Source organism: Haliotis cracherodii, unplaced genomic scaffold (assembly GCF_022045235.1).
Source record: "Haliotis cracherodii isolate W230 unplaced genomic scaffold, xgHalCrac1.p SCAF_12, whole genome shotgun sequence".
Classification (NCBI taxonomy): Eukaryota; Metazoa; Mollusca; class Gastropoda; order Lepetellida; family Haliotidae; genus Haliotis; species Haliotis cracherodii.
In genome coordinates this window covers 22,441,296-22,467,062 of record NW_027266267.1, presented here as the reverse complement: position 1 = coordinate 22,467,062, position 25,767 = coordinate 22,441,296, and the positions used below count along the sequence as shown (strand labels likewise).

The window sequence follows — 25,767 nt, the reverse complement described above, 5'->3', positions numbered from 1 at the left end:
GCCTACTGACCAGGGCCTCGTTCAACGAGGTGATCGTACTGCTAAGATGATCGTAACTCCAATACTTTAACATAGACTTACCATGGTGGTAGCGCTACGCATGCTTTGTGGAACGGGGGCCGAGGATGTTGCAAGAACTAAATCCCGAAGCCTGGAAGTATAACCTGTATGTGTGGTCTTGTTTGTCCAGTGAGAACCTGTACAATGTCCTGGACTGGCAGAGAGTCGGTAGTCGGCGGTTGCTGCAGCACTACATGAATGGCGAGATCATCCTACAGGTACTGTGTTTTTTTTAAAAAAAAGGATATCTCATCCCAGTTTACAGACTGTTGTCTTGTACAGCTGGAATATTGCTGTGTGTAGCATTAAACGACATACAAACCCACCCACTCGGCCATCGGCTCACCCACACACATACCCATACAAACCCACTCGCCCACCCATTCACCCACACACGTAACCATACAAACCCACTCGCCCACCCATTCACCCACACACATACCCATACAAACCCACTCGCCCACCCATTCACCCACACACGTAACCATACAAACCCACTCGCCCACCCACTCGCCCACCCACTCACCCATACACATACCCATACAAACCCACTGGCCCTATCACACACCACCCAAACCCACTCGCCCACCCATTCACCCATACACGTACCCATACCAACCCACTTGCCCAACCACTCACCCATTCACCCACACACCACTCATACAAACCCACTCGCCCACCCACTCACCAATTGACCCACACACCACCCATACAAACCCACTCGCCCACCCACTCACCAATTGACCCACACACCACCCATACAAACCCACTCGCCCACCCACTCACCAATTGACCCACACACCACCCATACAAACCCACTCGCCCACCCATTCACCCACACACCACCCATACAAACCCACTCGCCCACCCATTCACCCACACACCACCCATACAAACCCACTCGCCCACCCACTCACCCATTGACCCACACACCACCCATACAAACCCACTCACCCATTGACCCACACAAGTGCCCATACAAACCCACTCGCCCCCCCCACTCACCCATTGACCAACACACATGCCCATACAAACCCACTCACCCATTGACCCACACACGTGCCCATACAAACCCACTCGCCCCACCCACACTTTCATTGACTGAGTGTATTGCTTGTAAATAAAAAAACATTACAGAACTAGAAAAAAAGGTTTGCAAAATCGAACATGATGAATTTGAGAGCTGACATCAATATCGTTCATAGGCAATGATGGAACAGTGTCGCTACCTCCATATCCCTATCGGAAACATGCCAAGGGACATCACTCTATTTGGCTGTGATCTGTTCTTCGCCCGCCACCTACACAAACATAACCACCTGCTGTGGTGCTCGCCCACGGAGAGGCCGGACCTTGGCGGCAAGGAGGCTGACGACAACAGGTAAGCAAGCACACAGAATCTCACCAGTGTGCCTTTATGTGTTCAGATAAGTCATTAGAAGTCCAGAGAAAATGTACCGCCTCCGTGGTCTAGTGGTAGAGCGTCTGCGCGGAGAGCAGAAGGTCCAGGGTTCGCGTCATACCAAAAGACATTAAAAGATGGTACTTTTTGTTACACTGTCTGGCGCTCGGCATTAAGGGCTAAAACAAGGACTGGTCGGCTCGGAGTCAGTATACTGTGTATGAGTGGGGTATTCATGTTAATCTGCGGCATGGTATCTCAGTGAGCTAGCACTTTAAATCGGCATCAGTCCGGGCTATTACAAGCAGCCACACAAACACACACACGTACATGCACGTCGCTACATAAGTGCAATAATCTTGGACGCGACGTTTAACCCCATTTCATCTCACCATAGAAAATGTACCATATAAGGTAAGGCAGTGTATAAGGCGAATGTTTCGTAACCAGAATTAGGGGGCTTTCAAGGGGGTTCATCTTATACTCAGGGTTGAAGAGTTTTGATGTTTTTCTCCTCAACACAGACATAACTGTGAGCACATAACTCCGGAAATACCATGTCAACAAATCCGTAATGAAGTACGCAAACTACTCATGTTATTAAACTGTCCAGTTATAAAACTAGATCTATTTTATTAATTTTAATCAAAATTTATTTCAAGATTGTAAACATTCATTTTTGCGAAATCGTATGTGAAATGTTCGGAAGATCACACAACTCACCGTTATTTACAGCAACCACAGTCATATTACCGCTATTGACGCCTTGAAACAAACTTCAGTGGATAGAGAATGGATATATATATATATCATTAATGCCATACATTGACACACTGAAAGTCATTTTTGTTGTAGTTTGACCATAATATGTCAACATAAAGTTTTCGCTATCGCAAGCGCTGGAGCCTCGACAGTGATTGGTCAAATTGTTCCATACGAAAATATATATGCGGCAATAGCAGTCAGCTGTACCAAAGTGCCACGCTTATGGTTAATAATTTATTTCAAATATATACAGTAAAATACTACTAAAATAACATGATATATGAATAAATTATTAGTTGTTTTATTGTATAGTTTCAGATACAATTCTTCCAATCATTGTATCAAAATTCTTTAAAAATATATTAATGGGTAATTTTTACCTGAATCACCGGTAGTTTCCAAGAAATGTGTGCATATCTGATTGTTGCTTCAGGCTTAGTTTACGAGAAAATACACACGGTAATCTTAATCTCTGCATATAAAACAATGCCTATCAGAACAGGAAATACAATTTAATCGGTAAATCATTATGCCTTGTGTTTCTTTAATCTCACATTTTAAGTTTGTATTGACCAAGTTTAATTGTTATGATCTGTTCGTTTCCCTGTATTCACTGAAGGGATACGATGTAATTTTTTTCTGCCGAAGAGAAACACGTTTTTATTTCAAATGTAGGGATTGTCTATGTGCTGCTGATGTGCTTCATCATATAGCTGGCATATTGCTAAGTGCGACACTAATCAACAGACAACAAGAAACAATCAAAGATTAGCATTTGACATTTTCTGTTTGACTGTGCCGCATGAGAGTAACCTCCCTTTGATGTCTGTCTGTAGACTGTGTATGGAGCTTGAGGAGAGCTCATCTGTGGAGGTAAACAACATCGGCTGCTACCCCACGGTGTGTGTGGAGCTTGACATCGCCAGTCTCGCAGTCAACACCATCATCGAGGTACGCCCACAAATAATAGACATTCACTGCCCTTAAAGTACTTAAAGCAATGAATTTGATGGTAGAATGATAACAAGTGTAGAGAGGTGAACTTGGTGGTATAATGATAACAAGTGTAGAGAGGTGAACTTGATGGTAGAATGATAACAAGTGTAGAGAGGTGACCTTGATGGTAGAATGATAACAAGTGTAGAGAGGTGAACTTGATGGTAGAATGATAACAAGTGTAGAGAGGTGAACTTGATGGTAGAATGATAACAAGGGTAGAGAGGTGAACTTGGTGGTAGAATGATAACAAGTGTAGAGGTGAACTTGATGGTAGAATGATAACAAGTGTAGAGAGGTGAACTTGGTGGTAGAATGATAACAAGTGTAGAGAGGTGAACTTGATGGTAGAATGATAACAAGTGTAGAGGTGAACTTGATGGTAGAATGATAACAAGTGTAGAGAGGTGAACTTGATGGTAGAATGATAACAAGTGTAGAGAGGTGAACTTGGTGGTAGAATGATAACAAGTGTAGAGAGGTGAACTTGATGGTAGAATGATAACAAGTGTAGAGAGGTAAACTTGATGGTAGAATGATAACAAGTGTAGAGAGATGAACTTGATGGTAGAATGATAACAAGTGTAGAGAGGTGAGCTTGATGGTAGAATGATAACAAGTGTAGAGGTGAACTTGGTGGTAGAATGATAACAAGTGTAGAGAGATGAACTTGATGGTAGAATGATAACAAGTGTAGAGAGGTGAACTTGATAGTAGAATGATAACAAGTGTAGAGAGGTGAACTTGGTGGTAGAATGATAACAAGTGTAGAGAGGTGAACTTGATGGTAGAATGATAACAAGTGTAGAGAGGTAAACTTGATGGTAGAATGATAACAAGTGTAGAGAGGTGAACTTAATGGTAGAATGATAACAACTAGAGAGGTGAACTTGGTGGTAGAATGATAACAAGTGTAGAGAGATGAACTTGATGGTAGAATGATAACAAGTGTAGCGAGGTGAACTTGATGGTAGAATGATAACAAGTGTAGAGAGGTGAACTTGATGGTAGAATGATAACAAGTGTAGAGAGGTGAACTTGGTGGTAGAATGATATCAAGTGTAGAGAGGTTAAACTTGATGGTAGAATGATAACAAGTGTAGAGAGGTTAAACTTGGTGGTAGAATGATAACAAGTGTAGAGAGGTGAACTTGATGGTAGAATGATAACAAGTGTAGAGAGGTGAACTTGATGGTAGAATGATAACAAGTTTAGAGAGATGAACTTGATGGTAGAATGATAACAAGTGTAGAGAGATGAAGTGATGGTAGAATGATAACAAGTGTAGAGAGGTGAACTTGGTGGTAGAATGATAACAAGTGTAGAGAGGTGAACTTGGTGGTAGAATGATAACAAGTGTAGAGGTGAACTTGATGGTAGAATGATAACAAGTGTAGAGAGGTGAACTTGATGGTAGAATGATAACAAGTGTAGAGAGGTGAACTTGATGGTAGAATGATAACAAGTGTAGAGAGGTGAACTTGATGGTAGAATGATAACAAGTGTAGCGAGGTGAACTTGATGGTAGAATGATAACAAGTGTAGAGAGGTGAACTTAATGGTAGAATGATAACAACTAGAGAGGTGAACTTGATGGTAGAATGATAACAAGTGTAGAGAGGTGAACTTGGTGGTAGAATGATAACAAGTGTAGAGAGGTGAACTTGATGGTAGAATGATAACAAGTGTAGAGAGGTAAACTTGATGGTAGAATGATAACAAGTGTAGAGAGGTGAACTTAATGGTAGAATGATAACAACTAGAGAGGTGAACTTGGTGGTAGAATGATAACAAGTGTAGAGAGATGAACTTGATGGTAGAATGATAACAAGTGTAGCGAGGTGAACTTGATGGTAGAATGATAACAAGTGTAGAGAGGTGAACTTGATGGTAGAATGATAACAAGTGTAGAGAGGTGAACTTGGTGGTAGAATGATATCAAGTGTAGAGAGGTTAAACTTGATGGTAGAATGATAACAAGTGTAGAGAGGTTAAACTTGGTGGTAGAATGATAACAAGTGTAGAGAGGTGAACTTGATGGTAGAATGATAACAAGTGTAGAGAGGTGAACTTGATGGTAGAATGATAACAAGTTTAGAGAGATGAACTTGATGGTAGAATGATAACAAGTGTAGAGAGATGAAGTGATGGTAGAATGATAACAAGTGTAGAGAGGTGAACTTGGTGGTAGAATGATAACAAGTGTAGAGAGGTGAACTTGGTGGTAGAATGATAACAAGTGTAGAGGTGAACTTGATGGTAGAATGATAACAAGTGTAGAGAGGTGAACTTGATGGTAGAATGATAACAAGTGTAGAGAGGTGAACTTGATGGTAGAATGATAACAAGTGTAGAGAGGTGAACTTGATGGAAGAATGATAACAAGTGTAGAGAGGTGAACTTGATGGTAGAATGATAACAAGTGTAGAGAGGTGAACTTGATGGTAGAATGATAACAAGTGTAGAGGTGAACTTGATGGTAGAATGATAACAAGTGTAGAGAGGTGAACTTGATGGTAGAATGATAACAAGTTTAGAGAGGTGAACTTGATGGTAGAATGATAACAAGTGTAGAGAGGTGAACTTGATGGTAGAATGATAACAAGTGTAGAGGTGAACTTGATGGTAGAATGATAACAAGTGTAGAAAGGTGACAGAAACAAATGCATTGATTGAACCACAGTTTCTATTGTGATAAAGTGATATCTGTTATTTATTGAGTGATGATAAACATGATAGAATTATGACCAATTGAATGATAAATCAATAACAGTGATAGGTTCCTATCAATGAGAGATTTGTAAAGTTGAGAGATCATTGACAATGTGAGATTGATAACAATGTGTGATTCCTGACAATGTGCGTTTGATAACAATGTGAGATTCCTGACGATGTCCGATTGATAACAATGTGAGATTCCTGACGATGTCCGATCAATAACAATGTGAGATTCCTGACAATGTAAGATTCCTAATACTGTTAGATGGATAGCAATCTATGAATGAATGAGCCTAATAAAATCACAAACCAATACAGTAGTGACTGGTGCAGTAACAAGATATCCTGTTTCCAGTCTGCGCATGTCAATGACCAGGAGGGAGCGAGTGCAGTCAGTTTCGACACGATGCCGCAGACGTCTCTAGAGGACATGATGCAGGGCCAGGGCGCAGCCACCATGCTGGCTAGCTATGACGAGACCGCGCTGTGCTCCTCAACATTCAGGTAAACACACAGCCACCATGCTGGCTAGCTATGACGAGACCGCGCTGTGCTCCTCAACATTCAGGTAAACACACAGCCACCATGCTGGCTAGCTATGACGAGACCACGCTGTGCTCCTCAACATTCAGGTAAATACAGCCACCATGCTGGCTAGCTATGACGAGACCACGCTGTGCTCCTCAACATTCAGGTAAACAGACAGCCACCATGCTGGCTAGCTATGACAAGACCGCGCTGTGCTCCTCAACATTCAGGTAAACACAGCCACCATGCTGGCTAGCTATGACGAGACCACGCTGTGCTCCTCAACATTCAGGTAAACAGACAGCCACCATGCTGGCTAGCTATGACGAGACCACGCTGTGCTCCTCAACATTCAGGTAAACAGACAGCCACCATGCTGGCTAGCTATGACGAGACCGCGCTGTCCTCCTCGACGTTCAGGTAAACACAGCCACCATGCTGGCTAGCTATGACGAGACCGCGCTGTGCTCCTCGACGTTCAGGTAAACACAGCCACCATGCTGGCTAGCTATGACGAGACCGCGCTGTGCTTCTCAACATTCAGGTAAACAGACAGCCACCATGCTGGCTAGCTATGACGAGACCGCGCTGTGCTCCTCGACGTTCAGGTAAACACAGCCACCATGTTGGCTAGCTATGACGAGACCGCGCTGTGCTCCTCAACATTCAGGTAAACACACATCCACCATGTAGCTATGACGAGACCGCGCTGTGCTCCTCAACATTCAGGTAAACACACATCCACCATGCCGGCTAGCTATGACGAGACCGCGCTGTGCTTCTCAACATTCAGGTAAACACAGCCACCATGCTGGCTAGCTATGACGAGGCCGCGCTGTGCTCCTCAACATTCAGGTAAACACACATCCACCATGTAGCTATGACGAGACCGCGCTGTGCTTCTCAACATTCAGGTAAACACAGCCACCATGCTGGCTAGCTATGACGAGACCGCGCTGTGCTCCTCAACATTCAGGTAAACACACATCCACCATGTAGCTATGACGAGACCGCTCTGTGCTCCTCAACATTCAGGTAAACACATCCACCGTGCTGGCTAGCTATGACAAGACCGCACTGTGCTTCTCAACATTCAGGTAAACACACATCCACCATGCTGGCTAGCTATGATGAGACCGCGCTGTGCTCCTCAACATTCAGGTAAACACAGCCACCATGCTGGCTAGCTATGACGAGACCGCGCTGTGCTCCTCAACATTCAGGTAAACAGACAGCCACCATGCTGGCTAGCTATGACGAGACCGTGCTGTGCTCCTCAACATTCAGGTAAACAGACAGCCACCATGCTGGCTAGCTATGACGAGGCCGCGCTGTGCTCCTCAACATTCAGGTAAACAGACAGCCACCATGCTGGCTAGCTATGACGAGACCGCGCTGTGCTCCTCAACATTCAGGTAAACAGACAGCCACCATGCTGGCTAGCTATGACGAGGCCGCGCTGTGCTCCTCAACATTCAGGTAAACACACAGCCACCATGCTGGCTAGCTATGACGAGACTGCGCTGTGCCCCTCAACATTCAGGTAAACAGACAGCCACCATGCTGGCTAGCTATGACGAGGCCGCGCTGTGCTCCTCAACATTCAGGTAAACACACAGCCACCATGCTGGCTAGCTATGACGAGACCGCGCTGTGCTCCTCGACATTCAGGTAAACACAGCCACCATGCTGGCTAGCTATGACGAGACCACGCTGTGCTCCTCGACATTCAGGTAAACACAGCCACCATGCTGGCTAGCTATGACGAGACCACGCTGTGCTCCTCGACATTCAGGTAAACACATCCACCATGCTGGCTAGCTATGACGAGACCGCGCTGTGCTCCTCGACGTTCAGGTAAACAGACAGCCACCATGCTGGCTAGCTATGACGAGACCGCGCTGTGCTCCTCAACATTCAGGTAAACACACAGCCACCATGCTGGCTAGCTATGACGAGACCGCGCTGTGCTCCTCAACATTCAGGTAAACAGACAGCCACCATGTAGCTATGACGAGATTTGGTTGTTATTGCAGTAAATGCTACACAAAGTATATTGTATTCTCACATTAAGACGCCCGTCAACTGTTGCAGAATTCTAAAGAGCATGGTCCACAGCTGGGTGAGGGAAGTGACTGCATATGGCAACGTGTTCGCTGACAACCAGATCATTCACTTCTACAGGTGAGTAACCACATAATGGGATATAATTTCTACTTCAACACGACTGGAGACCCGTATGCCACTGAAATCTGAAGTTGTAGGTGTGAGTGAGTGAGTGAGTTGGGTTTAACGCCGCTTTTAACAATATTCCAGTTATATTGCGGCGTGTCAGCTTAATGTGGGAGGAAAGCCCGAAGTGATGCAGGTCTCAGACGTTTACCACTTCGGTGAAACCCACAAGCACGGGTATGGTGCTGACAAACCTAGAAACATAATCGGGCCGAACCGGGATTCGAACCCACAATCATAGGTTTCTGGCATGCCCAAGGGACGCAACTCTGCACAGCGAATCGTGGCGCCTTAGACAACTGGGCCACCCGTGCCCCCTTGTAGGTGGGAGCATCTCATCGTCTCTCATCACGATATGTGGAACCTCGTGGGTATCCCCGGTTAGAATAGGTTCCTGCAGCCTATGGGTGTAGTAGAAGGTGACACCCGTGAAGATCCGGGATAGAATTGGTCTTCAGCAACCTGTGCTTGCCGTAAAAGACGACTACGCTTGTCGTAAGAGGCGACCAAAGCGATAAGGTGGTCAGGCTCACTGACTTGGTTGATGCATGTCATCATATCCCAATTGTGTAGATCGATGCTCATAATATCAATCACTAGATTGTCTGGTCCAGACACGATTATTTACAGACAGACGTCATATAGCTGGAATATTGCTGAGTTCGGTGTTAAACAACAAACAAACAAACAAACAAGGTGACTTGCTTGATTTCATGTCAATATGGATTGCTGCTCACAATATCAATCACTGGACTGTCTGTTCCAGTCTCCAATATTACAGGGCGACGTCAAGTTGCGGTTAAAATATAAAATCAAACTTAAGTCTTTTTCATACCTGTTGGGATTAATTGTGTATTCCTTCAAGCAAAGCTCACTGGAACTTTAGGGGCGGTCGGGTAGCCTAATGGTTAAAGCGTTCGCTCGTCACGGCAAAGACCAGGGTTTGTTCCCGACATGGGTACAATGTGTGAAGCCCATTTCTGGTGTCCCCTGCCGTGATATTGCTGGAAAATTGCTAAAAGCGGCGTAAAACCATACTCACTCACTCACTCACTGGAACTTTGAGTCCTTGTACCCTGGCAGTGTAAATTTGTGCTCATGATCTCAATCACTGGATTGTCTGGTCCAGACCCTAATACTTACAGTCCTGTCATATTGCTGGAACAATGCTGTGTGTCAAGTTTAACAGCAAACCAACATCAGTTCACTGTCTCCTCAATGTAGATGGTTACGTTCTCCGAATGGCCTGCTGTACGACCCGGCTCTGAGACGAACCCTCCACAACATGATGAAGAAAGTGTTTATGCAGGTATGATGATATTTTTCTCCTCCTGGACCAATTTTACAAAGCGTAAGTCTGAAAGATCTCTTTTCCCGTGTCAGCAGGGATCTCCTTATAAATTACCGTATTCGACGTAATAAGCGCCCCGCTCTAATAAGTGCCCACAGCGATATTTGCTAATATATTGGCCAGTGAACAATCCCAATTAGCACCCCTTCCAATTGATCAATGTACACAAGACTTATTTATTCGTGTATAATACGCACTCGTGTGTTATATGCACCCCATATCATGGGCAATTAAATTCTGGAAAAATATATCTGCCGTGTCTAATACGCACATACTTTTCTTTTGTATCATTTCAGGCTGTCAGCATAAACCACGAAATTTACGATCATTTAAACCTTTCTTTTGACAAAATTTTATTCTGATAAGAGCCCCCTATTTCTAATTTTGAGAGCGCCTTGGGCGCTTATTATGTCAAATACAGTACTTGAAAGAAATTGCTCTGTATAATAAATTTTATATATATATATGAATAATTAAATGCATGTTTTTAAATTTGGTGGGATGCTATTATCAACTGACATTATTGAAGGCTCTGTCCAGGAGGTTAAAGTACTGTAAAATTATTGTCCCCCCTGTGTGACACGTAGTCCTATCATAATCGATGTAACTATCATCAACCAGTGTTTTAAGCCAACTCATTGCTGAGGCTTTTTTTAATATTGGCTAGTATTGTGCACAACCACCAGTGGCTAAACCTGGTGACGTAAACCTGCTAGGGTATCGTGCAGGAAGCAGAGGTACTGTAAGTCCCCATGATCCCCAGCGAGGTGGCCTAGCTTGGGTTACTGGTGGCCTGTAGCCCATGTTATAAAACTGTATACAAATATGTTTGATAAATTGTTTTAAAATATTACTTTGCATAAATGACTAAATTGTGAATATATTAGCTTGATCTCGTCGCGATGTGGCTGAAATAATGCAGGTGTGACGTTAAATTTTAACTCACTCACTCACTCACTCACGATTACAAATATAAATAAATATATTAGCTTGATCTCATCGCGATGTGGCTGAAAAATACCGGTGTGACGTTAAAATTTAAGACACTCACTCACTATTACAAATATAAATTAATATATTACCTTGATCTCGTCGCGATGTGGCTGAATAATACCGGTGTGACGTTAAAATTTAACACTCACTCACTCACTCACTCACTCACTCAGTTACTCACTGTTACAAATAATAATTATCTGGCCAAAAATTTAAGGACATACTGATGCCTGTTGGGAATGTCTTTATGATTGTAAGAACAACTGAACAATGAACTCTAGCATTAATGTTGATATTTGTATATTGGTATCTCGGACCTCAGAATTAAGTAAGTTTGCCATGTATTCATCTTCCTGTCAGCTGATAGCAGAGTTCAAGCGACTGGGATCGCAGATCGTGTACGCTAACTTCAACCGCCTACTGCTATGTACGAAGAAGCGCCGCCTGGTGGACGCTCTGGCATATGTGGAGTACATCACCAACAGTATCAAGTCTCGCGAACTCTTCCACCTCGTCGATATCACGTACGAACAGTGTTGGGAGTTTCTCATGTGGCTTGATCAGGTAAGTCTTGTGTTTCTGATCGGTGTTGTAGCTGCGTCTCATGGATTTGGGGCGGTCGGGTAGCCTAGTGGTTTAAACGTTCGCTCGTCATGCCGAAGACCCGGGTTCGATTCCCGACAATGTGTGAGTGTGTGAAGCCCATTTCTGGTGTGGTGAAATTGGGTTTAACGTCGCATCCAAGATTATTGCACTTATATAGCGACGTGCATGTATGTGTGTTTGTGTGGCTACTTGTACTTGTCCGGACTGATGCCGATTTATAGTGAGATATCATGCCGCAGTTTAACATGAATACCCCACTCAGACACAGTATACTGACTCCGAGCCGACCAGTCCTTGTATTAGCCCCTTACTGCCGAGCGCCAGACAGGGTAACAACAAGTACCATCTTTTAACGTCTTTTGGTTTGACGCGATTCGCTGTGTAGAGTTGCGTCCCTTGGACACGCCAGAAACCTATGATTGTGAGTTCGAATCCCAGTTCGCCCTGATTATGTTTCTAGGTTTGTCAGCACCATACGGGGCTCGTGGGTTTCACCGAAGTGGTAAATGTCTGAGACCTGCATCACTTCAGCCTTTCCTCCCACATTAAGCTGACACGCCGCGATATAACTGGAATACTGTTAAAAGCGGCGTTAAACCCAACTCACTCACTCACTGTAACTGAGCCTGCTTGAAGGAGACAAAAATGTGCAGTTTTATTCAGCTCCAATTTGTAGCAAAATTGAAATATCGACTGGTTCAGAAATATAGCTCGAAAATCATACTGGTCAATGAGGACTACCATCACAGGATTTAGACTTGTCCTCAGCACAATTAAGTAGTCTCGGGCTAGCGGACTAGCATGAATTTCAAAGGATGTCTGGGGTGGTCGGGTAGCCTAGTGGTTAAAGCGTTCGCTCGTCACGCCGAAGACCCGGGTTCAATTCCCCACATGGGTACAATGTGTGAAGCCCATTTGTGGTGTCCCATGCTGTGATATTGCTGGAAAATTGCTAAAAGCGGCGTAAAACCATACTCACTCACTCACTCAAAGGATGTCTGTTTTTTCAGGCCAATCATGGTGGGGTGCGAGGAAAGCTGCCAACCCTCCCAGGGGGGAACAAAACACACAAAGTTGGGGGAGAGGACGACAGTGATGAGGACTTGCCTGTTGAGGAGGATGATGGGGAAGAGCTTAACAAGTCGGACACTGAGGACGAGGTACTGTCATGGGATGAAAACTCGGCGACCTGAATGGTGTCGGTCAAAATTCAATTTAAGCCTAAAAAATAATGGCTTTTCCTCCGGCTTCGCTGCATCCTGAAAAGGTCTGCCACATAAATTCTTAATTCCCTTTTTAACACAAAAACATGCGTATTTATTCCTAGTGTCGACCACGCGACCCTGGCAGTGAAATGCTACTTCAAAACAGTGAGAGCCAGTATAGCTTGCAGTTACTTCCCTTTACATGCGCACTGCTTTACTGTGTATTTGGTGTTGTAGTCATGGCAACAATAGGAGTTTTGTGTGCTTGCCTTGCCGTTTGCAAACTTGCTCAATGAAAAACATGAAATTTACGATAAAACATCACTCGACATGATTCAATGGTATTTTGGTACTGCATGCGGGACGATGTTTCACACGCAGATTAAGATTACATGTGATTATAGCTTTGCAAAATAAGGCAGAAATAGCAGACAGCTTGTCACACATCTCCCCGATCTATAGGTGATTTAGTGTTTAAAATACTTAATGTCATGACCAAAATCAGATTTCAATCTCTAATGACTAATGTTCGTTTCAAGGGGGGCGGTCGGGTAGCCTAATGGTTAAAGCGTTCGCTCGTCACGCTGAAGACCAGGGTTTGATTCCCGACATGGGTACAATGTGTGAAGCCCATTTCTGGTGTCCCCCACCGTAATATTGCTGGAATATTGCTAAAAGCGGCGTAAAACCATACTCACTCACTCACTCATTTCAAGGGGACTTCACAGTGAGTTGATGTAGTACAACGGTTGCCAAGAACCGCATTCCAGTATTTTACTTGTCAAAGAATACTTTTCTACAGGGAGGCCATTTCCCAGGTTGATTGTAAACAACTGTTTATTTGGTTAACTAGTTTGAACAACAACAAAAAAAGAACACTGCCCACCCACACTGTATTTTCAAAAGCCATTGTCTAAGAACCCTTCTTTTATTTTTTTAAGCCTTACATGGATGCTTTGATGAAATTTGTTTATTACAAAATTTAATGTCTCCCGCCCAGCATTTGCACGCGGCACACAAACTAGGCGACTAACGGGATAGGGTGGTCAGGCTCGCCGACTTGGTTGATGCATGTCATCGTATCCCAATTGCGTGGATCGATGCTCATGATATCAATCACTGGATTGTCTGGTCCACACTCGATTATTCACAGACCGCCATCATATAGCTCGAATATTGCTGAGTGCGGCGTTAAACAACAAACAAACAAAGGTAGTCATTTCAAGGTGTCGGCCGACATCTCAGGTCAGCCTACATCTGAGGTCAGCCTACATCTTAGGTCAGCCAATACCCGATAACACATGCGGTTTTCAGACAGAACAGTAACATTTTCAACTTTCACACTGTTTCTTTATTGATGCTGGGTGTCTTACACTGCACATTATCACTACTTGGATTGCAGCCGGAAATCGAGATGAACTGGAACATCGTCCACTTCCTCCCCGAGGCTGCAGCATGCCAGACTAACTTCAGCGTGAGTACCACAAATCACACCTTCAGCCTTCAGCCTTCAGCCTATGTTGGTAGTCCACATCAAAAGTAGACCCAGTACCGGAGGCAGATGCGGAGCTAGCAGAGACCCTCAGCTTCTATCTGAGCACTAGAAGCGACATTGTCAGGCAGTTAATTTAAGACCTCGGGCTCCTGCAAATGATAATGCCCTAAAGATATTGTTACCCTTATAGCAGAACATGGATAGAGGCAAAATAGAAGTCACCTAAATCAGCATTTTAAGCAGAATTAGGTTTAGAAAAGTTTGCTATTTGGTTGAAAAATACCCAACAGTAGTGAAAGTAATATTGAATGCCCATCGTGAATGATGACATGAGTGTAAATACCCAATGGCTAAAACATTTATGTAGTTCCCTGACCTTCAAAGCTTTGTACTCCTGCTACAGATCCCTGTGAAGGTCCGGGTTAGACTTTGTCTTCGGCAACCCATGCTTGTCAGAGGAGGCCACAAACGAGATCGGGTGTCAGTTTTGCTTGTATTATGTTGTGGCGCAGTCTGTCTGTCTGTCTGTCTGTCTGTCCCACAGAGGGTACTAAGCTTGTGAAATCAACTCCTCCTCCAGCTTTTAGAGAATATCCCTGACACTCTACACTAGGGCTGCAACGAATACACTATGAGGCGAATACGATTCATATCACGAATATAGGGTAATGAATACGAATATTAATTCACAATTACAATAACAAGTCAGCAGTTTATATATTGTTTATTATATTCAGTGAAACAATAACAACATAACTTATTTGACATGGTCTGTTAATTATTAATAAATTATGCATTTATATACTGCACTTATCCAGGTACTAGTATCTGCTCAAATGCAACAATGACCAGTGAAAACAATACTATCAATTTAAATATTATTAGAGTGTTGTCATTGAAAGAAATCTATGCATATAATATGTTGTTAGGTACAGGGTATGTAAATATACATGATAGCATATTCATAAATCTTCGATTCTAGTGGCCATGAATAACGAATTTAATTCATGAATGGTTACGGTTCGATTCACTGAATTCGCGAGTGAATCGTAAGAGCCCTACTCTACACACAAGAACAAGATGTCCACATGTTGATGATACGCATATCGCAGTCCCATTTCATTTCGACTAATTTTGATAGAGTTACTGCCCCTGTTATACGGAGCTTCATTTGACTCGTTAAAAAAATTCATGCGGGGGATGTTGTACTTTCAGAGCACTCTTGTTTTCCTTTCTTGTTGTACTTTTTTATTCACCATTATTCCTCTATTTTCTTTCATCAATATCGCAGATTGGTTGATGCATGTCAGCATATCCCAATGGCATAGATGGATGCTCATGATGTCAATCACTGGATGGTCTGGTCCAGACTCAATTATTTACAGACCGAAGTTATATATCTGTAATATTGCTGAGTGTGGAGTTTAGAAACAAACAAACAAACAAACAAAATGTTTCCGTTACAGATGATAGTTGCTGGCTACATCCTGTCCGTGTACAACCAGATAGACGAGGAACAGCGTCGCCTCACCCCGGGAAACACACCCATCCGACGCCGAGACAGCAGCCAGACACAGGTACAATGCTGCATCCAATGGGACGCAGAAAATAGATGCTACTATTCCAAAATTTGGTGCCACTTATAATTAATTTCTGTGCGTAATCATTTAAGAAAACACATAGTCAAATGCTTGTAGATTTGTTTCAGTTTTGAATCTCACAGCATCTGCAATCTTTCGTCACTTGTGGAAGAGAACTGTATTCAGCTTTTGAAAATTTTCTGGGATTCTCACTTTGTAGCTAGGGACCCGTAAAGATTCGGGGTAGAATTGGTCTTCAGTAATCCATGCTTGCCGTGAAAGGCGACTATGCTTGCCATAAAAGGCAACAAACGGGATCGGGGGGGTCAGACTCACTGACTTTGTTGATGCATGTCATCGTATCCCAATTGCGTTGATTGATGCTCATAGTGTCTGTCCAGAAACCTATGATTGTGGGTTCGAATCCCGGTTCGGCCCGATTATGTTTCTAGGTTTGTCAGCACCATACCCGTGCTCGTGGGTTTCACCGAAGTGGTAAATGTCTGAGACATGCATCACTTCGGGCTTTCCTCCCACATTAAGCTGACACGCCACGATATAACTGGAATACTGTTAAAAGCGGCGTTAAACCCCAAGTCACTCACTCATAGTGTCTGTCACTGGATTGTCTGGTCCAGACTTGATTAATTTCAGACCGCCGCCATATAGCTGTGAAATCGTTCATCACAATATTCCAGCAAAATCCACACCCATTCTGTTATCAGCCAATCAGGATACAGTAGTCGATTAGTGGGCCAAGCTGTTTTTCTGTTGATGAAAGCAGATCAAATGCCATTGAATCACGTGCTATATTTATTTCCCGTTGCAGAAACACCTTGATCCTTCGGCCACTCCGTCAACTGTGTCGTTCGCTCAAGATCTTGTCCAAGGCGAACTTGCACAGCAGATGTTTGCGTATGTATATTCTAAGGCAATGCTGTTTTTATACAAAATCTAAACATCTCTGTATTGTTTCTGATTAATCCATATATAGTTTGTTGGGATTGATGACATTCATCAACCAAGTCAGCGAGCCTGACCACCCGATCCCGCAATCCATATATAATATACCGTATTCAAACGTAATAAGCGCCCAGGGCGCACTCAAAATTAGAAATAGGGGGCTCTTATTAGAATAAAGTTTTGGTGAAAAAAACAGAGTTGAAAGATTGTAAACTTCGTGGTTGATGCTGACAGCTTGAAATGATACAAAAGGAAAGTCTGTGGGTATTATACACGACAGATATATTTTCCAAAATTTAATTTGCCCGTAATTAAGGGTTCAAATAACACACGAGTGGGTATTATACACGAATAAATAAGTCTTGTGTACATTGATCAGTTGGAAGGGGTGCTAATTGGGATTGTTCACTAGCCAATATATCCGCAAATATCGCCATGGGTGTGCTTTTACGTCGAAGTATGAAAACATTGCATTTAATCAGGAATGCACATTTTTATTTTAAGGCTAGATTATTTTTTTAATCCCCCTGGTTTGTGTGTGTGTGTGTGTGTCGGGGGGAGGGGGGGGAGGGTGTTCTTGTTAAAACTTGCCATATAGATCAGTCTAGTGGAGAAGTGATGGTTTGATGGTTTGGGGTTATTTAACTTAAGTAGAATTTAATTTCATGACGACTAGGTGGAGGGTAATGCTTGTTTCTGGAGCAGTACTCTAAAACCGTTGAATATTTCTGGATGTCATCACCTGATGACTTGTTTTCTGCAGAATCACCCAAAAGATTCAAAAGAAACTTGCAGGAAGCAAGAGTAACCAAGGCAACCTAGCAGCAGAATTCCCACAGTTGCCCGGCTCCCATCTCCCCCTCAACAACCCCTCCCTGGAATTTGTCAAGGCTGTGTGTAAGGTGAGGCATGATATGATGATGATGATGATGATGATGATGATGATGATGATGATGATGATGATGATGAGATCAGAAGTTTTTGCGTGAATCGATGTGACCCGTGAAGACCCAGGGAAGAATAGGTCTTCAGCAACCCACAAGAAAGTGTGATGACAAATGATCATGATGTAACTGTCATTGTGGAGTTTGGCAAGGTTGACGGAATGCCCGTTTATAATTTCAAAATAAGTTGCTGATTTTCTAATCGAATACGCAGGGTTACTTCACAATAGTTTGATGATACGCACAAGTTTTATTTTTGTAGGGTATCTGTAATGTTCGTTGTGTATTTGATACGCTTGGATTTTATTTTACTGCATATTTCTGCATTTCTGATGCGTATTTTACGCAGATAGCAGCTTGTCTGGAGCTCTAGGAATATATGCTTTTCTATTCTCCTGCCACTCTGCCTTCTAGAAAACAAATCGATGTAAGAAAGTGTTTCTTACTGCCATTATTTGTGTTGCAAGTGTTGACTTCAAACACAAGAGTGACAACCCTGGTAAACTCATGTAGAAAGAGCTGTGACACTCTATTTGTGTTCCATATCTAGAGTTATCTCCCCTTGTTCGTTGGGTGAAGGTAGTTACACTTCAGTTGGAGTTCAACTCCAAGCATGGTTGTGGTCATCTATCACTGTGGGGAGTTTAGACTGGTGGACATGATAGTATAGAGAGCTCGCAAATGGGATGTCACTGTGAGGAACTTGGTATTGCATTTTTGTCTTGTGCATGCAGAGTTATCTCCCCTTGTTTGTCTTACACATATAGAGTGATCTCCCCTTGTTTGTCTTGCACATGTAGATTGATCCCCCTTTGTTTGTCTTGCACATGTAGAGTGATCTCCCTTTGTTTGTCTTGCACATGTAGAGTAATCTCCCTTTGTTTGTCATGTAGAGTGATCTTCCCTTGTGAGGGTAGCCTAGTGGTTAAAGCGTTCGCTCATCACGCCGAAGACACGGGTTTGATTCCCGACATGGGTACAATGTGTGAAGCCCATTTGTGGTGTCCCCCGCCGTGATATTGCTGGAATATTGCTAAAAGCGGCGTAAAACAATACTCACTCACTCAATCACTCACTGGTGGCAGCGATAGTATAGAGAGCTCCGGGAACGTACTATCGCTGTGAGGAGCTTGGTCTTGCACATGTAGAGTGATCTCCCCTTGTTTGGGTTGCAGGTGTTGGCTCTGGACACTAACGTCACAATCCAGGTCACCAAGCTGAAGCGTGACTTGCTGAAACTGATCGGCGTGGGGGAATTTTCACCTGCTGCTCAGTTTGCCGACCCTTGTCTCTCCTATGTGCTACCAGAGGTGAGTCGGATATATAGTGAAACAGCGTTAGTCTCGACCATTCTTATCTAGAAAGTCTATCTATCTTGACCTCGTATCTCATAACATTTAATAACATTTAATATCATTTAATATATGAAGAGCTAATATGCCGAGGGTGGTGTTAAACAACAGAACCTCACTTTCTTCTCTTCCTGTTGTAAATGAATTAATTATACATTCTCATTGCAGGTGATCTGTAAATCCTGTAACCACATCCGTGACCTTGACCTTTGCCGTGACCCATACCTCAGTCAAGATGGTGCAGGGTAGGTCATCAACTAGAACTAGAAAGAGTAACAGTCTTCAGTTTGTTATCATTTAGCACAGTTCATTTTGTTTTCAGAAAATAATAAAGATGATTTGACACATTTCTCCACATTTATTTCGGTATCCTGAATCAAGCAAGGGAGGCAATCAATCTTTTCACAAATAAGCAGGCAGATACGACAAGTGTTTAGAGTTTGTGTGAGAGGAGAAAGATCTGATCGGCTATACTATTAAAAATGTCCCCTTCTGTTTGACTATATTTTAACAAGATTTTAAAATGTGATTGCCTAGTGGCTGAGGGAAACTTGATGACCTGAGTAATACTGAACTTTTCGTCATTTGTCCTCGTTTTGTAGCAGATACTGCCAAAGTTATAATTAATCATGATAAGACTGGATCAGAAGGGTGCCAGTATGATTAAATCATTTCTTTTACTCTGAGTGATCCCCCTCTCAGTCAATAACTGACAAGCTTAGTTAATTCAAGTGAACCCTGAGTGAAGGATGAAAACGTTTTTAAATTAGATCAGATTTCACCTTTTTATAATTATTAACCTCCGCCCAACAAAGTTGGCGGGGTATATAGAAACGCACTCCATCCGTCCGTCCGTCCGTCACATTTCATGTCCGGAGCAAAAATCAGAAACTATTCAATATTTGTTCATGAAATTTTTCAGGTCTGTCAAGTACATGCTGAACTGATGCCTTTTCTCACTTAGAAATTTTAGAAATTTTTATTTTTTACGTTTCCATGGCAACAAGATGGACTTAGGTTCTGTGAGGGTAGGGTTCGTTTCCGGAGCATAACTCATAAACCATTCAATATTTATTCATGAAACTTTGCAGGTTTGTCAGGTACATGCTGAACTGGTGCCTTTTGCTATTTAGAAATTTTAGAATTTTTTATTATTTACGTTTCCATGGCAACAAGATGGACTTAGGTTCCAAACTCTTCTTTTTTTTTACCATTTCCATGACAAGTTCCACCTCAGTTAAAAAAGGTTAGGTTTAGATTTAGTTACGTCATAAATTCTGCAACGGGGGCGGGGAATAAGGCCACGTTTAAACTCTGGTTTAGTCTTGTTATTTGGGACCTTTAAGCGTGGACAGTGCGTTACAGACAATGCTATGAGTAGAAAAAGAAATCCCAGCTCCAGGCAATAATGCTGTTGATGCAAATGATACTGTCAACCATAACATGAGGCTAAAAGTGGCATTGTCATAATGTATTGATTATTTGCTTCACAAAAAATATTGGACCGCATCCGTGGTCTAGTGGTAGAGCATCCGCTTGGAGAGCAGAAGGTCCAGGGTTTGAACCCCGGAAACTTCATACCAAAAAGATGTTGAAAGATGGTACTTGTTGTTACCCTGTCTGGCGCTCGGCATTAAGGGGCCAAAACAAGGACTGGTCAGCTCGGAGTCAGTATACGGTGTCTGAGTGGGGTATTCATGTTACACTGGAGCATAGTGTATATGTGTGGGTTAGCACTTTAATTCGGCATCAGTCCGACAAAAAGTACAAGCACATAACACACTACCTACACTACACACTACACACACACATGCACGTACGTAGCTGTATAAGTTGAATAATCTTGTTGGACGCGACGTTAAACCCCATGTCACCTCGCCTACAAAAAATATCTCTAAAATATTTCAACCTAAGCAATTACATGTTTCCAATGACATGTTTCTGACCCATATGTTAATTCCTGCATTATTTTACTTATACTGCATTATTTTACTTATCCTGCATTGCTCCTTAATGTATTCACTGCTTACCTTACGGCGACAAGGACAGTGTAACATGGCCACTTCTTGGTTTCTGATACTAAATTTATTTGGCCCGGGATTGTGTATTCAATAAATCCTTGCCATATTTAGAGTTTACACGTCATGCCCCAGCCAATCATTCCTAGGATTTATTTCTCACGGTTTCCGCTTTTTGGCCCTATCAAGCTATTTCAAACGGTCGTCTGTACCTAAGTTTAAGTTAGATTTATTCCAACTTCTGATTTGTTATTGTATTTGTATGTGAAGGATTTTCTGGTATCAAATTGGTTTTTAACAATCTGATGAAAATGCGATTTCAGATTTTACCTATTTCATCAAACCCATGCTTGCTGTAACAGGCAATTATGCTTGTCTTTAGAAGGCGACTAACGGGATCGGGTGGTCAGGCTTGCTGTTTTGGTTGATCCATGTCATCGTATCCCAATTGCGTGGAAGTTCGGCAAGGGTGGAAACTGGACTTCAGTTAACTCACTTGCCTCGGGAAGATGATCCTTGTGGGTTTCGCCAAAGTAAATATTTAAGGCATGCATCACTTCGGGATTGGGTGGTGGTCAGGTTCGCTGACTTGGTTGATGCATGTCATCGATCCCAATTGCGTGGATAGACTCGATTATTTACAGACTGCCCTCATATTGCTGAGTGCGAAGTTAAACAACAAACACACAATAACCTATTTCATCTGTGTTTGTGTGTCAGGAGTGTGTGGTCGTGTGTGCAGTGCCGGGCAGAGTACGATGTAGAGGAGATCGAGCAGAGCCTGGTGGATGCGGTACATCGGAAATCCATGGCCTACATCCTCCAGGACCTCAAGTGTATCAAGTGTAAAGGGGTGAGTCACAGGAATGTCATCCTAAATATCGGGATATTCATTTATAAAAAAAGTAGTGGTATGACAATGCTGTACTTATAGAATCTTAATAGTATTTTGGGGGCGGTCTGGTAGCCTAGTGGTTAAAGACCCGGGTTCGATTCCTGACATGGGTACAATGTGTGAAGCCCATTTCTGGTGTCCCCTGCCTTGATATTGCTGGAATATTGCTAAAAGCGGCGTAAAACCATACTCACTCACGAAAATTGAGTCATAGGTATGTCCTATATCTAGCTATAAAGAAATTGTGATATGACAATGCTGTATCGATACACATTTAAGAATATCCATGCTAATAATTCACTGCCACAGAAACTTTAATGCTTAAAAAGATTGTGATGTTAAACATGGAGGGCAGAAAATTCAATTTTAGACATTGAATGTAGTTCATTGCCTAGTTCATATTCAGCATTGAATTTATTCAGTGCAGGTCTATATGGACAGAGTATCACACATTGTATGATCGTACAATATTTCTTTTGTGAAAAATATCAAATTTTGTTATTTGCAAGACTGTGAGAGTGTGTGACCTCTGTGTTCCTGTGACCTCTGTGTTCCTGTGACAGTGTGTGCCTGTGACCTCTGTGTTCCTGTGACAGTGTGTGCCTGTAACCTCTGTGTTCCTGTGACCTCTGTGTTCCTGTGACAATGTGTGACCTCTGTGTGTGACCTGTGTTCCTGTGACAGTGTGTGACCTCTGTGTGTGACCTGTGTGCCTGTGACCTCTGTGTTCCTGTGACAGTGTGTGACCTGTTTGCCTGTGACCTCTGTGTTCCTGTGACAGTGTGTGACCTGTGTGTGACCTGTGTGCCTGTGACCTCTGTGTTCATGTGACAGTGTGTGACCTCTGTGTGTGACCTGTGTTCCTGTGACAGTGTGTGACCTCTGTTCAGGTGAAGGAGAACAACATGAAGCGGTACTGCTCCTGTGCAGGGGACTACTCCAACACCGTGTCTCTAGCTGACTTCGGCAAACAGCTCAAGACTTTCTCAGGAATAGCCAGGTATTGTCACACCTAAACAAATCCAACAATTTCACACCTGTCCAACTTGAATGTTTGTTATCCCCCCGGCATATAATGCGGGGGGATATAGCGATCAGCCAGTCCGTCTGTCCATCTGTCCATCTGTCCGTCCATAATCATTTCCTTTTCCGGGGCAGAACTCGAAAACCATTCACTGTATTTGATCGAAACTTGGCAAATCTATCAGTCACATACTGAAGTGGTGCCTTTTGATATTTTGGGATTTTTCGAATTTTTATTTTTTTTAAATTTTTAGGGAAAGAAGTTGGACATATATTCCATTTGGGATGGGGTTCGTTTCCGGGACAGAATTTGAAAACCATTCAGTATATTTGATCGAAACTTGAAAAATGTATCAGTCACATGCTGAAGTGGTGCCTTTTGCTATTTTGTAATTTTTAAAAATCTTAATGGAAAGAAGGACACGATTGCTTGTTTCATGGATAATTTTGCATGACTTGATTTTGGTTTCTGGCGTGTAACTCGAAAACCGATCTTTATTTTTCAACAAAACTTGGCAGATATATCAAACAGATCCTGATGCGGTGCCTTTTGTTATTTGCGGATTTGGGGCATTTTTCTTTTTCTCAAAAGGTAGAGGGAGGTGTCGTTTCCGGAGCACATCTTTAAAACTGTGAAAGACTCTTCATCCTAACCTCGTACATGTATTAACCAATGGCTGAAGTGGTGTTTTTTGTTATTGAGGAATTTGAGAAAGAAAAACAATTCCTGTTTCCATGGCAACAAGTTTGACTTTGACTCTGTTCATAGTGGTGTTTTTGTCTCGACCATATCTCTAAAAGTGATAGGTATTCTTTCATGACACTTTGCACACACAAAGACCAGTTTACCTTTTGCTACTTTGGGGTGTTTAGTATTATTTTTTTTATAAATCTGTTTCCATGGCAACAACTTTGATTTTGACTGTTCATATTGGTGTGTAGCTGACATAGAAATACAAAGTTCCGAATCCCAATTCCATGGTATTGTTTTGATAGCTCAATAACTACTCTTGTATACAGACAGACAGATTAGATAGAAATACTCTCATCAAGTTGGACTTAATGTGACAGTCAGATCAGTTGTGCTTTCGAATATGTGGGGGGCCGGGTGGATTGTCATCTTCTGATATCTCAACATCTCAATGATAAACTGCCCCTTGAAGGGTAGAATAGGTATTCAGCAACCCCTGCTTGCCGTTAAAGGCGACTATGCTTGTCGTAAGAGGCAACTAACGGGATCGGGTGGTCAGGCTCACTGACTTGGTTGACACATGTCATTGTATCCCAATAGCGTGGATCGATGCACATGATATCAATCACTAGATTGTCTGGTCCAAACTTGATTATTTACAGACCGCCTTCATATAGCTGGAATATTGCTGAATGCAGCGTTAAACAAAAAACGAACAAACAATGATAAACTTGTGATCCGTTGCACACAAATCATATTCATAAAAAAAAGTTCCTTTATTCCGCCACAGAATTAATTATTTGCTTTTCAATAAGACTGTGTAGCTGGAGACAGTATTTTATTATTTGTTTTCTAAACAAACTGTCGACCCGTGAAGATCCGGGGTAGAATAGGGATTCAGCAACCCATGCTTGCCGTAAAAGGCGACTAACGGGATCGGATGGTCAGGCTCGCTGACTTGGTTGATTTGCATGAAGCAAGATTGTTGGATGGGGCTAAGTACAGTCAAGGCAAGTTACCCTGACACGGTTATAGGTTTCTGACATACCCAAAGGATGCAACTAATAATTTGAGGTGAGTTTGGGTGTTTGCTGGTGATGCGGATGGAGATCTCCTATTACTTTCTCACCTTCTTGATTTTTGGCATTGGTACGGAGTCGGAGAACTCTCACTTTTGTTTCAATGAATTTTTTGTCGACTCACCGACTCATCATCTGTTGTTGCAGCCACTACAAGATGACTCTGCTGGCCGAAACGGTGGAGTGGCTGCTGTCCATGAACCCGGCAATAGCAGTGTCTCGAGTCACCAGCTAGGGGCCAGGCTACAGAATACAACCCATGTCTTCTCAAGATGGGGGCGGTCGGGTAGCCTAGTGGTTAAGCGTTCGCCCGTCACGCCGAATGCCCGGGTTTGATTCCCGACATGGGTACAATGTGTGAAGCCCATTTCTGGTGTCCCCCGCCGTGATAATGCTGGAATATTGCCAAAAGTGGCGTAAAACCATACTCACTCTTTTCAAGATGTCAATGAAATAGCTACCACTGATTTCAAAACCATGGCTTTGCCCTCAATTTCCACAATGAAATTCACATGTTTTGTCATAGCCTTGTGGCAAGTACCACTGAAGGTGCCATGTTAAACTCATTTCTTCTTTGCCAATTCAAGATAATCGGCCAGGGAATGATCTTAGATATTCATTTTGGGAGTCCAGGAGACTCAAAGTGTAATTATTGGGGTCCCAAGCTAAAAAAAAAAAAAGAGGGTGTGTGTGTTATTAATAGAACTGAATTGAATACACTACTCCAAGTGATGTAAGATTGTGCATTCAGAGTTCATTATTTAATAAAACATACGGAAATCCCAAAATGAAACAGTTAGCGCTGGTGCTAGGAGATTGGGAAGCTTTTGTACGTTTTATATTATTACATACAGAAATTAATTTTTTGTGG

The 25,767-nt window shown here is 42.7% G+C and overlaps 1 protein-coding gene across 1 annotated transcript in view; it reads left to right on the top strand.

Annotated features, from left to right (window-relative positions):
* LOC139457652 (DNA polymerase epsilon catalytic subunit A-like) overlaps positions 1-25,546 on the top strand; it is a 93,029-nt gene extending 67,483 nt beyond the window's left edge. Inside the window, exons 38-54 of the mRNA XM_071239004.1 lie at positions 191-278; positions 1,266-1,441; positions 3,064-3,178; positions 6,297-6,445; positions 8,564-8,653; positions 9,926-10,010; positions 11,406-11,609; positions 12,662-12,811; positions 14,259-14,330; positions 15,818-15,928; positions 16,761-16,846; positions 17,658-17,796; positions 19,014-19,148; positions 19,359-19,435; positions 21,929-22,061; positions 22,994-23,103; positions 25,044-25,546. Of these exons, the coding sequence (XP_071095105.1) occupies positions 191-278; positions 1,266-1,441; positions 3,064-3,178; positions 6,297-6,445; positions 8,564-8,653; positions 9,926-10,010; positions 11,406-11,609; positions 12,662-12,811; positions 14,259-14,330; positions 15,818-15,928; positions 16,761-16,846; positions 17,658-17,796; positions 19,014-19,148; positions 19,359-19,435; positions 21,929-22,061; positions 22,994-23,103; positions 25,044-25,131 (2,008 nt within the window). The 3' untranslated portion in view covers positions 25,132-25,546. The remainder of the gene's footprint in view (positions 1-190; positions 279-1,265; positions 1,442-3,063; positions 3,179-6,296; positions 6,446-8,563; positions 8,654-9,925; positions 10,011-11,405; positions 11,610-12,661; positions 12,812-14,258; positions 14,331-15,817; positions 15,929-16,760; positions 16,847-17,657; positions 17,797-19,013; positions 19,149-19,358; positions 19,436-21,928; positions 22,062-22,993; positions 23,104-25,043) is intronic.
* Positions 25,547-25,767: the final 221 nt, after the last annotated feature.